The 13,233-nt window shown below is 37.5% G+C and overlaps 2 protein-coding genes and 1 long non-coding RNA gene across 4 annotated transcripts; 2 read left to right on the top strand and 1 right to left on the bottom strand.

The window, feature by feature from the left end:
- Window positions 1–286: 286 nt before the first annotated feature.
- Window positions 287–3,680, top strand: LOC141645908 (uncharacterized). The gene is made up of 4 exons (XR_012545222.1): window positions 287–458; window positions 634–699; window positions 886–3,195; window positions 3,337–3,680. It is a non-coding gene; the product is annotated as an uncharacterized LOC141645908 (long non-coding RNA).
- Window positions 3,681–5,609: 1,929 nt separating this feature from the next.
- Window positions 5,610–10,801, top strand: LOC141647203 (uncharacterized). Of its 2 annotated transcripts, XM_074455308.1 has the most exons (6): window positions 5,610–5,911; window positions 7,016–7,305; window positions 7,647–7,736; window positions 9,051–9,406; window positions 9,850–10,139; window positions 10,716–10,801. In XM_074455308.1, the coding sequence occupies exons 1-5, from the start codon at window positions 5,695–5,697 to the stop codon at window positions 10,112–10,114; spliced, it is 1,218 nt and encodes a 405-aa protein (XP_074311409.1). In that variant the 5' UTR covers window positions 5,610–5,694; the 3' UTR covers window positions 10,115–10,139; window positions 10,716–10,801. The 2 variants fall into 2 exon arrangements, with proteins under 2 accessions (XP_074311409.1, XP_074311408.1); XM_074455307.1 differs by lacking the exon at window positions 10,716–10,801 and having other exon boundaries at window positions 5,611–5,911; window positions 9,850–10,337.
- On the bottom strand, window positions 10,442–13,168 carry LOC141647201 (pentatricopeptide repeat-containing protein At3g26782, mitochondrial-like). Its single transcript, XM_074455305.1, has one exon. The coding sequence runs from the start codon at window positions 13,100–13,102 to the stop codon at window positions 10,631–10,633; it is 2,472 nt and encodes an 823-aa protein (XP_074311406.1). The 5' UTR covers window positions 13,103–13,168; the 3' UTR covers window positions 10,442–10,630.
- Window positions 13,169–13,233: the final 65 nt, after the last annotated feature.

The following is a 13,233-nucleotide window of genomic DNA, read 5'->3' as shown; positions in this document are numbered from 1 at the left end:
ATGCCTTCTCATTTGTCTGTTTGCTTTTATAAGTGAGTAATTAAGGGTACTTATTATATACATATGCAAACAAAGCAAAGCAAACAGCCCATAATAACAAGACAATATACTAGTGTCATTTTTATAGTCACTCACATGCCAGAAACCGAAAAGCATGAAATTTAATGTGTAAAAGAAATTTAATATGACAGTAATATTTGAACAGTAATCGAATCCGATCCATCACGGAGTCGTCTTTTATATTAAAGTCCCATAATATTTAATATGAGTTTAACTTGCACTTAAACCCGAGACACATAGGGCACTCGAATATTATTAAATATTCTAACACGCAGGCCGTAAGAAAGCAGCAGAAGAGAAGCGATGGGTGGTGGCGATGGTGCAGGTGCACGAAAGAGGTCTACCCCAATTGTTACCAGGTCAATGTCTTCTCCCGTCACCGCCGTAGTCAAACCTAGGTTTGCCTTTCTTTCTTCACTAACACTACCATACTCCCTCCCTCTCCTCGTTTGTTTAGCTTTGATTAAAATATTCGTCACAAAACCACAAATAAGTGATTGGGACGGAGAGGAGTATATTTTAATTTGTTGGTATTTCATGATATATCTAATTACTGTTATTAAATTAAATCAGCAATATTCGTCGCCGGAACGCCAAGACTCGTCGTACCAAGGTTAAGGATAAACTTTACCGTCCTAGGTATTCTTTTTTATTTCCACAATTTCATTTGTTTGTTTTGTCTATTCGATTTTTGTTCTTTGTTGTAATTAGGGTTTTGGATTGGGAATTTCGATCATCTTACTCTGTTTTTTGATCAATTGTTCGTAATTTTGCTTATTTATGAGATTACTTTTTCATGTGATTGTTATGCCCAAATTAATTCAGCAAGATGCCCAAGATGATGGAAACAAAGGATAGAGTTTACAAGATTCCGGGGTATGGAATTTTCATTCTGCTGTTCCACCTTGTTGTTTTTTGTTTCGAGTTTGGTCGATTTTGAAACAATGACATATATGGTTTGTTAGCATTTCCAAGTAGGTTTGACAATGCTAAGTATTGAGTAATGAATGAAAGGCTAAGATAATATATGCAAGACTCGCTTATTATGTACATTTGGCAAAAGAATACTCCTCCATCCCAATTCTATTATTCCTTTTCTTACTCTCGTTTTTTGCCAAATTAATTGTCTTCTAGGTTGGTACCTTAGTTTTAAAAAGTGCGCCTAGGCGCAAGGCGAGGGTAGGCGATGATGCTAGGGCATTACAACAACTAGGCGAGTCTGTGTTCAAAAGGCCCTAAAAGGCGAGCGCCTCAAGGTGATGCCCTAGGCGCAAAAAGGCGCGCCTTCTTAACTGGAGGCGCTGACAAGCTTTGTTTCATATATAGTCACATGTCAAGCACATGACCCTAACTCCTTTTTAATAAAGTTTTATTTTATTACAAAATAACACTCTTTTAACCCTAATTTTTTAGTACAACCTAATCAACCGTTTACTTCTTTCAACTTTCTACTGCAAGTTACTCTTATTCTTCTTCACATTTTTTTTAAAATTCTCCTGTTTCCTTTCATGTTTTCTTTCTTATAATTTCACTTCCCCTTCTTCTTCTCTCCTTGCTTATATACTTGTTAATTTCTCTACTGACTTACTGACTTCCTCTACTGCTGTCGCTGCTTGTAATTTTAATTGCTCTCTTATCTTTTCAGTTTTTAACTTCTAGAGTAGTTTGCCTTTATGTTTTTGCCTTATGTGCTATTTTGGATATAATGGTTAATTAGGTACAAGCGTTTAACGCTTAATTTAAAGAATGATATGTGATATAGAACGTAATTTTCTTTCCTTTAATATATTTATGATGTGAATCTATGTTTTTAGTGATGCTTAGTGTGTAGAATTAATTTAGAGGCTCGTACAAAAAAAAAATGCGCCTCGCGTTCAAAAGGCGTGCGCATTCGCCTTGCGCCTCATCGCTTTGACCTCTCATCGCCTCGTTGCGCCTTGCGCCTCCTCAAACTAAGGTTGGTACTTTTGTTACTCCCCCCTTGACAATTAAATTGTGTCCGTTTCCTTTATATTAAGGGTTAAAATTGGTATTTGATCACTCATTCTAAATCATCCCAAAATAGAAAGTATCACAATAAAAATGTAGGACAATAAAAGTGGGACGGAGGGAGTATCACGCTACTATGAAAGGGAATGATCAAAAGGCTTCGAGCTTGTGGGTTTGTGTTCGAAATGTGATTGTTGGATGGATGCACTCGGGTTAAGAGTGGTTCTACTGTACTTTAGTGCCTTACTAATAATGTATCAACATTCTAGCCTAGCCTAGTTTGTACAAGATAATCACTTGTTATATTCTGAAATGGTAGTCAGTGTGCTGGTCGATGCATATATGGATTATGGACGCCATTTTATGGTGGGTTATTTGGAATCTCGTATTTTCAAGGTAAAAATTTCTCGGATCCATTTACCCTGCCATTAAACGGGGGCTTTGAACCAAAATGGATAATTGAATGGATGATTTCGCACAAGTTTAGATTCTTACAGCTCTTTTCATCATTCTATATTTATTGCGAGCATTGTGATTGATAGCTCATGTTCAGTATCAATTTTACGTGTCAACTTATATCTTTCTTTCTAATCAGTTTCTGAAGTATACCTTTATCTTTCTTTCTTATCAGTTTCTGAAGTATACCTACAAATAAATAGTGATGTAAAACCCATATAGTGGAAAACTGGAAATATTTATTAAAAACAAGTCTCTTTACTGTAATGTATTATTGTTAAATATCAAGTTCTGTCTGTGAAACGATTTTGAAGGATGAATACATATTCTCGCAAGTTTTTATTTATTCCATCATATTCCAAAGGACGAAAGCATGTTAGTATTGTTCAAGGAACTCACAATTGGGATGGTGAACTTATACGTTTTTTTTTTTTAAATCCTTAGATGGCTGATTATGAACTCGTGGAGCCGATGGCTGTGACGACCATTCTGGCTTGGGGTTGTTGGGCACATATGAACTTTAAAGCCAAGCACAAGGATGCAGTGGATTCTTCAACAGCATACAAGCATTGATTATGAACTCTATTTTGCTGAGCTGGATGGCTGATTATGAACTCTATTTTGCTGAGCTGGATGTGCCAAACAAGGAAGTAACATATCTCACTGAAATGGATATTGACCTTTCTACCGGTTAGTTTTGACTTATTATAGGTGCTTGGGTTTTCATTGATTGTTCTTGTTCAATGTTAAATGGTCATGCAAAATGACGTGATTGTTAATTCTCCCTAATAATTCGGACTGAGGATCTGATTCACTTGTTATTAATGGCAGATACATGTGCATACAAGCATTGTCAGTTTTGTTATCCGGAAGACGGGAAAGACCTTAATGTGAGTGGTGTTGGGTGTGTTTATCATCCTGTTGATGCTAAACTGTTCTTAAGGTAGATGAGGTTTTTGTAAGTTGTCGAAATACTCTGTTGCGGGCTTTTAGGGAGGATAACTATTTCAGAACATGAATACAACCATTAGTGACAATGTTAGACTTGTAAGTGGTGTTGGCCGTGTGTAGGGAGGAAACATCTTATTGACATCTAAATTGTTCTTAAGGTAAATGAAGTTGTAACTTGTCGAAATACTCTTTGGTGGCCTTTGAGGGAGGATAATTATTCCGGACCATGAGTACCACCATTTGACATGTGACAATGTCGAGTTACACAGACGTGTTATGCCTCAAATTGTTGTTGTAATACCAGTTTTTTCTTTCTGCTTATGATGTACATTGTTTTACATTGCCAAACTTGTCGCAGTTGTAGTCTAATTATAATTAGGCCACTCTAATTTTAATAGGTAAGGATCTTCTCTCCCCATTTGGTGTCCCACTCCATACATATTTTTCTTGTGGTATATGTTCATCTATGAAAGCGGAACTGCTTGCACTGCTGGCTGGGTTGGAAAGAGCGAAAGAACTTCATATGACAAGGCTATTAGTTCATATGGACAATTCCCCTTGCACTGATATCATAAATAATGATCAGTTGGTGAGTAATAGTTTGAAATTTATAGTCAAGCGTTGCAAAGATTTGATTAAGGAGGATCGTTGGACAGTCAAGCTGGAGCATACCTATAGATAGGCCAATAGGGCCGCGGATCTACTAGCTAATAGAGGAGTGAATTCTAGTACTATTATTACGCATTTGGATGCTCCTTTGAATGAGCTACGACCTATCATTAGGGAGGACATTTTTAGGGTAGCTATTCCCCGTGTAATAGCGAATAATTAGTTTCGGGGCTTAGCCCCTCATTCGTACCAAAAAAAAAACTAATTAATATGTATATTGCATATTTTATTCTTACAATTAGTGATGTGTTAGAAGATAAATGTAGTGAGACACAGATTGGGACATAAAAATGGGACACAGGATCTCACTGAATTTTAATGCTTCAACCTCTTAAATCAATCAAAATTCTTCAGTTATATGAACCATCGAATGTTGACCAAGTATTTGATTCTTTAAATACGAGAAATAGGAACATACATCGAGAAATAGGAACATACATCGGATGTACTACCTCAGACTTTATTAGTTTTTGAGCTTATGTGTATTTTTTCTGAGCTTTTTAAAGTTTATAAGTTACATTTTAATTTTTTGCCGTTAAAACTCAAATTTAACTGAGCTTATATGTAATGTTTTTAAGTTATATTGTAATTTTTAGAGCTTAATGTCTAATTGAATTAACTCAGAAACTTTATAGTAAAACTCAGAAACTTTAAAACAAAACTCGAAAACTTTATTGTAATGCTCAAAAACTAAGCAATTGGTGGTAATACATCGTATAATCGACTTACTGCTTTAAATACATCACCGTTTTTAAGTGATTCATTTATATTATGAAGAGTTTTAAGATTATTTAGGGTCGTGTTACTTACAAGTTACAACTGGTGACAATGGGCATTCTTAATGGAGGAGGAAGAAAAATGTTTAAACAAAAAATGGGATCCACTTGTTAGTTTACCGGATTTTAAAGGTTAAAAATGGCCTGAGTACAGTACGAAAAGCGTAATATGATTTATTTTGATTAAATTAAAGTTAAAGATTATTTTGAGAAGACATTCCTATTAAATAACCCAATATTTTAAGGACCATTCAATTCATGTCAACCTAGCTTGAGTTAGTTGACAATGTGTATGTCATTCGAGTCTGAGTCAAGTTATTACAATTATTACTTAACAAGTTGAGTATAATTCGTTTTCCTAATCTTCTTTTTGAAACTCTAATTTATCACATCAATTATCAATTATGATAAATAAATCGTTTTTCGAACGTGTGCCCTAAAAGCATACGCTAATACGTTAATTAGAGAAAGATTGTTGATAATATATCATGAAAAATTGATATACAAACTCACGAAGTTATTTATTTATCATAATTAATGAAACAATTTTGAATTTTTTTTCCTAATTAGCTTATTAGCATGTGTGCCATTATACTAGAAAAACCGTAAATAAATAACCATCTTATAAACTCGTAAGAACGATCTCCGATACCAAAACATTATTGCGGTTATGGTCTACCCAAATTCTCATTTAAGTCGAACATAAAACGCACCCATACTTGGCAAGGATGCAAACTCAAGAGTCCCGAAAGCTAAGCTAATTTAAGCTGGGTTCGAGCTTGCGACGACATTAATGGCGGGCGACCTGTTTGGCGACTTACCTCCTCCTTCATACCACCACCCAACTCCTCCTCAACAACAACAAGAACAAAAAAAGCAGAAGAAATCAGTGAAGATCAATGAAGCTAACCCTAGCATTTCCGATACTCCAATTTCACCCCCAATTGTTCCTCTCAAAAGCGCTCTTAAACGCCCCATTCCTCCTTCTGATTCCACTTCTAATGATTCTCGTAAAGTTCTTCTCTTTACTTGTTTTAATTCTGTTACTTGTGATTATTCTTAATGTGTATAGTAGTTTAAAGCAAATTGGGATCAAATTCTGCTTATAATTAGGGTTTCTGGGTTGGTTGAATTAGTCCCTGATTGTTAATTTGGTAAAAGAGCGAGTTCTTTGAAGCATTTTTAGCTTGAAATTGAAATTGAAATTAACAGAAGTAATGGCAGCGGGAAATGATATTTGTGTTTTCAAGCTTTCGAGTTTTAAACAGCAGTGTTAGGTAATGTGAATATTCTCAGCTTTGCTGGTTTTATGTCTTATTTAGGTTCAATTGTTTACCGTTTCTATTCTTTGTGGGGGTATTTGTTGATCAAAGGTAAACAAATGACAGGGACCAAGGAAGTAGTTTATTAGGGGAAAATGATATTATTGTTGTTGTCGAAAAGACGGTCTGATCCATGAATTTGTGTTTTTGAGCGTTCGAGTTTTAGACAGCAATGTTAGGTGATGTCTTATTAGGGTCTACGCCGTCCGTTACTGTCAATTGTTTACCTTTTCGTATTCTTTGTGAGGAAATTTAAATTAAAGGTGAACAAATGTATGGGATGTGGGGAGTAGTTTATTTATTGCGAGTGTACTTGGTATTGTTTGCAGAAGAAATTCACCGACTTTTCATTTTGAAGCTACAGTTTTTTCAAGTTAACCGTTCCTTCTGAATTCAGGGTGTCAAAGAGTTTCCTGATGCAGCCGGATTTTATGATTCTTTTTCCCGTCATGATAGGTGATTAGTGATTCCCTCTAGTTTCTCTAAATTTCTAAAACCAACCTTCTGTGATACACATTTGGTTAAAGGCTCATTTTGGTCACTTGTCATCATCGGGAGGGATGGACAATTTGGAGTTCTGTTGATATTGCGAGTGTATAAGCGTCTTTGGTCTTGTAAGATGTGAAGAGTGTTGAGGAATTTTAATCTTTGAAACATGAAATTTTCGGCCTAACTGTAGCAATCTTCTGCTGTTATATTTTCCTTATGAATTTTGTGTATGATTTTAGATCTGTTTGCTCAGTTTTGTCCAACATTTATGGTAGATGCACTGAAGTATTTTGTGGTTTTCAGAGAAGGGACCGGAAAGGAGATTGAAGTTTAAGACCATAACTGATACATCTGTGGCACAGACCATAGAAGCTATGAAGAAAATAGCCTCTCACATTAGCAACCCTGCTAAGTTCAGCAAAGCATCGAAGTTGGTCATACAATTGATTCAAGCGGGAAGTGTAAAACCTGAAACAACTGATCACTTCTTTGCCATACTGGAAGCTGCCATGCTGTCACCTACATCATGTAATGATGCTTCCATAAGAGCAGATTATCAGACATTATTCTCTGCTGCACAAGATGCCAGTGAAGTAAGTTGCTTAGTGCTGTACTGTGCATGGGTATATCATAATTTGTGGCTGTTAGATTGAGCTGTATTGAGTTTGTGTCAGAGCTGATGTTACTCTTAACTCTTCATATTTACCCCGCCTACGCTTTTAACCTTGTTTGACACCTGACACACGATACTAGGACATGTGCGTTTTACCAGGACATATCATTCTAGCTCAAGAGCCCAATGTTTGTCCTTTTTTTCTTCAATAGAACAGCCCCATTTCCAATACTCAAACATCCACCCATGTCGGGTAGTTCTAATTGAGGTTGAATAACATAGGTCTCAGCAATTTCATTACTTTTACTTGTTCATGTGCAGTGTCTGAGTAAGAAGCAGAAGAATTTGTTAGCTGCGTGGGCTATACGAGCTGTGGTGGCAAATGACTTGCATACTGATGACAGCTTTGTGGTAAGAAACTTGCATTTGTGCTTTGCGTATGTAAGTTTTGATAAAGAACATTTTTTCAACTGCGATGTAGTGAGAAATATCGGTAGCAGTGCATTTTAAAAGAGTGTTTATGTAGGTAGCAATGCGTTTAAACGAGTGTACATTTAGTCAATTGATACTCTGCTGTATGTGGGCTGTGATTAAGGAAATGAGTTGCCAACATCCTTTAGGAACCCTGTGACTGTTATGTAATCTATGTCTCCTATGCCATGACACAACCCCATCTTTAGTTAGCAGTAGACATAACACATAAGGTCGGCATGGATAAAACACGAGTAGGCAGCTACTAAGGATTTGGTGATAAGCTATGCTGCTTCAAGTCTTCAACATGGCTATTCTTAAACCGTGCCTATCCCATGCGACATGGTTCCCAATACAGAACCAGACCAGTCTGGCGACCAGCCACAGCTAACTAGCTAAGCTAAGAAAGGTAGAAAAAGGAGGAGAGTGAATCATGAAACATAAAATTAAAGCTGACTCCAAAATGTAAATAGATCCGTAAATGAAGATGACTACTTTTATTATCATCGTTGTCATGCTATAGTAGCGCGCCGCTTACCAGGAGATTGGCTGTGGACTGTTTTAGTGGGGTGGAGCTGTACATTTTCTAGTTTTGGGAATGGCCACACTCGGACCCTTACCCCAAGTATTAACAACATACTCCCTCCATTCAACTCCACTTTACAAGTTTCTCTTTTGCGCACTATTCAAAAGCGGACATTCAACTTCAATTTTCTCTCGATTCATAAGTGAAAATATATTCATGTGGGATCTTATTTGATTCGTATTTAAGAGTACATTAAAAATATATAACTTTTATAATTTTTGCAAACACGCAGCTAACGATATTTATCGTGTAAAAGCTGCGTTGGCAAACGTGATAAATGAAACTTGTAAAGTGGAGTTGAATGGAGGGAGTAGATGATAAGTTGTCATCGTGCTTAATTTCTTGTAGAAGTTGTATACTTGAATATCTTTTACAATATCTTGGTTTATAATGAGAGGTGTGTTGTCATTTGGCCGGGGCCCAATTTTTTTTTTTTTTTTTTTTTTTTTTTAGTAGTATTGAATAGTCACTGCCTCGACCAGTATAACTGCTATAAGTGTGTAACTCTATTAAGTGGTTCATTTTTTAATATCTTGGACGTGATTTATAAATGTGGTTGCCATAGAAAGTTGGACAAGCTTTCGGTGGAGAATTATTTTGAAGTTTGATTATTACGTATTTGATTCTGAGCTACTTTGTTAAGCTTGTTTGGCATTGGTGTGTTGTAGTTCTCAAAAGCTGCTGGACGTATTAAAGAGTTAATATCCAGTCTTCCTGTTGCAACTGAGGAAGAAGATGCTAATGAGGCTGCAGCTCTTGAATCCGAGAAAGAGATGGCCAAGAACAACATGCAAACAAATCAGGAAGTTATTTCGTCTGACAATTCTCCTGAGAGTACCACGAAAGAGGAGTCCGATCCCTTTGGACTCGATGCTCTGATTTCAAGCAAACCGAAAAAAGATGAGAAAGCGAAAGGCAACAAAGGGAAGGAGGAAGCAGAGGAAATGAAGGGACTTTTGAAGCTACGCAGAGAAGCTTTAACTAATTGTTTGGAGATTGCTGCAAAGCGCTACAAACTCCCTTGGTTCGTTTGTCCTCTCTTTCTTTATTCTAGTCATCATTATCATTATCATTAACCGATGTGTATAGCTCTATAAGAAGCTCCTGCTGAAAGCAGGACAAGGGGGCTGGATGTATTCCGACTTTCCCTTAACAATAACAGAGCTGTTTCAGACCATTACCTGAAAACAGGATGACCGTTTACTACTTCGTGAAAGAAGGCAAAGTTTTGTGCAGCCACTTCGTTTATTTTTTTATGGAAGTGAAGAGAATATTACTCCTTTTGATTATTTGGAATTGCAACATTTTTCTTCTTCGGCAAACTCAGTGACATTGCATGTCTTCTAATATTGGCGAAAACTAATAAGCAACCATGTGATTTTATGACGCATCTGGCTAACCTATTGCGCTCCTCCAATTCTGATTCTCTTGCTTGTCTGTTCACAATGGTTAACTTGATATTTGCAGGTGTCAGACTGTCATTGACATATTAGTGAAGCATGCTAATGACAACGTATCGAGGTTCACAGCTAAACAAAGAGAAGCCATAGAGAAATTATGGGCGTCAATACGAGAGCAGCTGACCCGTAGGAAACAAGGCAAGTCGGTTTCTGGTAAGCTTGATGTGACCGCTTTTGAATATCTCCAGGAGAAGTACTCTCATGAGACAATCAGCATTAGGCGCGCTGTTGGGGGCACTGGAGACCGTAAAGCGTCACAGTGGCTTGGTTGATCCCATCAGATTCTCATTCTACTGAGTAAGCTTCTATTACTTCATGCAGTAAGCATTGTAACACTCGAGTAGTTTAACTTGAATGTCTTGAAACTTGAATATTGTTTTACATCAGGTAGAAACAGAAACCTTGCTAGCTCAAATTGTATATACACCTAGTTTCTGTTACTATTTGCAGACTTTATCTACTGACTTTTAATTTTAGGAAAATCAGTTTGGTCTACTAAGGTTTACGATCATTTCACTTTTCATTAAGTTTCTCTAAGTCGACACTGAATTAAACTATAAGGTGAGCTTTTACTTAATATTAATGGAAAAATGTCCTGATACTTAAAATCATAGGTGGTCCTTGAAGCGGAAATATGAATTGGATACAAAATTTGGTTGCACCATAGTTTAGGTCCTTGAAGTCGAAGTCGAAAAGTATTCTAATCCCGTACTTAATACTGTCAAAATGAAAAATCTCCTTATTTTTTTAGTGTGCCTCTGTATTTCTGTGCAATTGTGTAGCATATGTTACCAATAGTCACCACAAGAACAGGACCCATCTCTGAAATGGTGGAAACGACTGCGATCTCTAACTATTATTACCCTCCCATAGATCTTGGAGAGGAGTTTAGTTGCAGCATGACAATCTTCACAGACTCGAAGATTCTTCACGATACGAATTGGAGTTCCTGGAGTGGTGCTAATGAGGCCGAATGCCATGGCGATTTTCTCACTATGGAACATCAGTGAGTCCTCTTTTTCTTTCTCCTCTAAGTTCAGTAGTACCACTGAGGTGTCTGGCTTATATCCAACATCCTTCAGTTTGCTGATCATCTCCCTCAGCATGATATTTATTTTCTCGAGTTCTGGGTGCGCTTGTTCCCCTGTTTTGAACTCGTGAACTTCACCATGTACCTCAATACAACTCACTCCTGGTTCCTTTATCATCCCTCTCCTTTTCATTGCCATTCTAACGTCTGAAACAGCGGTCCATCTATGCCCGGTTGCATAGATGTTAGAGATAAGAACGTTGTGACCACAACTTTCTGGATCTATCTCGAGGAGTTCCCTTCCCGCTATTTCACCCAAATCGGGATTCTTATGAACTTTGCATGAGGCTAGAAGAGCACCCCATACTGTTGCATTTGGTTTCATAGGCATGTTTTTTATCATTTCATATGCTTCCCGAAGCAGCCCAGCTCGTCCGAGCAGGTCTACCATACAACCATAATGCTCAACCTTTGGTACCAACCCATATTTTTCCGACATGTTTTTGAATACCTTCTTTCCTTCTGTTACCATACCAGCATGATTGCAAGCATTCAACAATCCGATAAATGTGAGATCATTCGGTTTGATTCCCGACTTGTCCATTTCAGTAAAGAGCTTCACAGCTTTGTCACCATAACCATGGATTCCAAACCCAGTCATCATGGCATTCCACATACCGACATCTCTACTCACAGCTTCGTCAAACAGTTTATATGCTGATTCTATCTCTCCACATTTAGCGTACATGTCGACAAGAGCTGTCGCAAGTATCACATCGACTTCTATCCCTTCTTTATCTATATATACATGGATCCATTTCCCCATCTCGAGTGAACTTACGTTTGCACAGACGGATAAGAGGCTAGCCATCGTCACCTTGTTCGGCCGTATACCCTCTTCCCTCATCAAAACAAGAACCTCAGCAGCCTCACCTATGCAATTCTCTCTTGCATAACCCGAGATAAGAGCTGTCCAAGTCATAACATCTTTCTTCTCTAATCTATCGAAAATAGCTCGAGAAATCCTAATTTTATGACACTTTCCATACATGTCTACCAGAGAAGTTCCCAAAACCAGACTCTTCTCAAACCCTCTTCTCAACACATAACTATGGAGTTGCTTTCCCCAATCCAAACTCTGGATTTTACCGCATTCCGTGATCATGGTCATAAGAGTAATTTCATTGGGAGAAATCCCTGATTCTATCATCTGACCAAATAATGTCGCACCCTCATCTAACTTGTTATTTCGAATGTACCCTGCCACCATTGCAGTATATGAAGCAATGTTCTTCTCCGCCAATGCATCAAATACCCGCCTAGCAATTGCCAAGTTCCCGCTCTTAGCATATGTATCAATCAAAGAAGTGGTCAGATTAGCACCAAGGCCGTCCATTTCGCTGTTTTTGATCAGATAACCGTGCACCGATTTTGTCAAATTTATATTTCCTGCATCTGCTGCAAGACTGACAATGCTTATCAAGGTACTTTGGCTAGGTTTAACTGAATTACTCTGCATTTCTCTTCTAATTTCCAGTGCCTCATTAAGCATTCTGTGTTTACCATAGCTCTGAATCATAATACTCCATGAAACAGCGTCTTTCGATCCCATTTTATCAAAGACTAACCGTGAATTTGTCGTAAATCCACACTCACTGTACATCTGAATCAAGGTATTACCCACAAAAACATCATAGTCTAACCCACATTTCACTGCAAACCCATGAACCTCTCTTCCTATCAATGACCACCTAACTTGAGCACACGATTTAAGAACTGAAGATATAATAAAGCTGTCTATATCGACGTCCATGGCTCGCATGTGGGCGTATATGGTAAGTGAGTACACTGGTTGGTTATTCTTATTATAAGATGTTATGAGAAAATTGAAACGCGCAATTGGGGACAAATGTGGGTCAAAATGTTCCAGTCGATTTGGTGGAGTGTTTTGAAATCGGGTTTTAAGAAAATGAGCATGGAGTTGCTTGGTTTGAATAAGTGTGACTTGATCATGTTTTCTGAGAGAAGAATTAAATGTGTAGGCAAGGTTTGGTTGCAAGAGTGGTTGGTGTGTGAGAGGAGTAAGGGGTGGAGGGAAATTGGTTGAAGTTGTTGCCATTACTTGAGGATAGGATAAATGATATGAACAAGGTGCTAGTGTATTTATGTGTATTACCCATATGTTAGCCATATTGTGGTTGCATTGTGAGTTTATGACCACATATGACATATGGCTTTATCTTGAGCTTTGGTCAATTTATTAGCAAATAAGTACTTTTTTGTTCCGGCCATTTGTTTACCGTCTTCCATAATTATAACTATGTTGTTCGGATAACCGGGCAACGATGTAAACTTTTGTAA

The sequence above is a fragment of the Silene latifolia genome, chromosome 3 (assembly GCF_048544455.1).
Source record: "Silene latifolia isolate original U9 population chromosome 3, ASM4854445v1, whole genome shotgun sequence".
NCBI classification, from domain to species: Eukaryota; Viridiplantae; Streptophyta; class Magnoliopsida; order Caryophyllales; family Caryophyllaceae; genus Silene; species Silene latifolia.
This window is presented reverse-complemented; position numbering and strand designations above follow the sequence as displayed.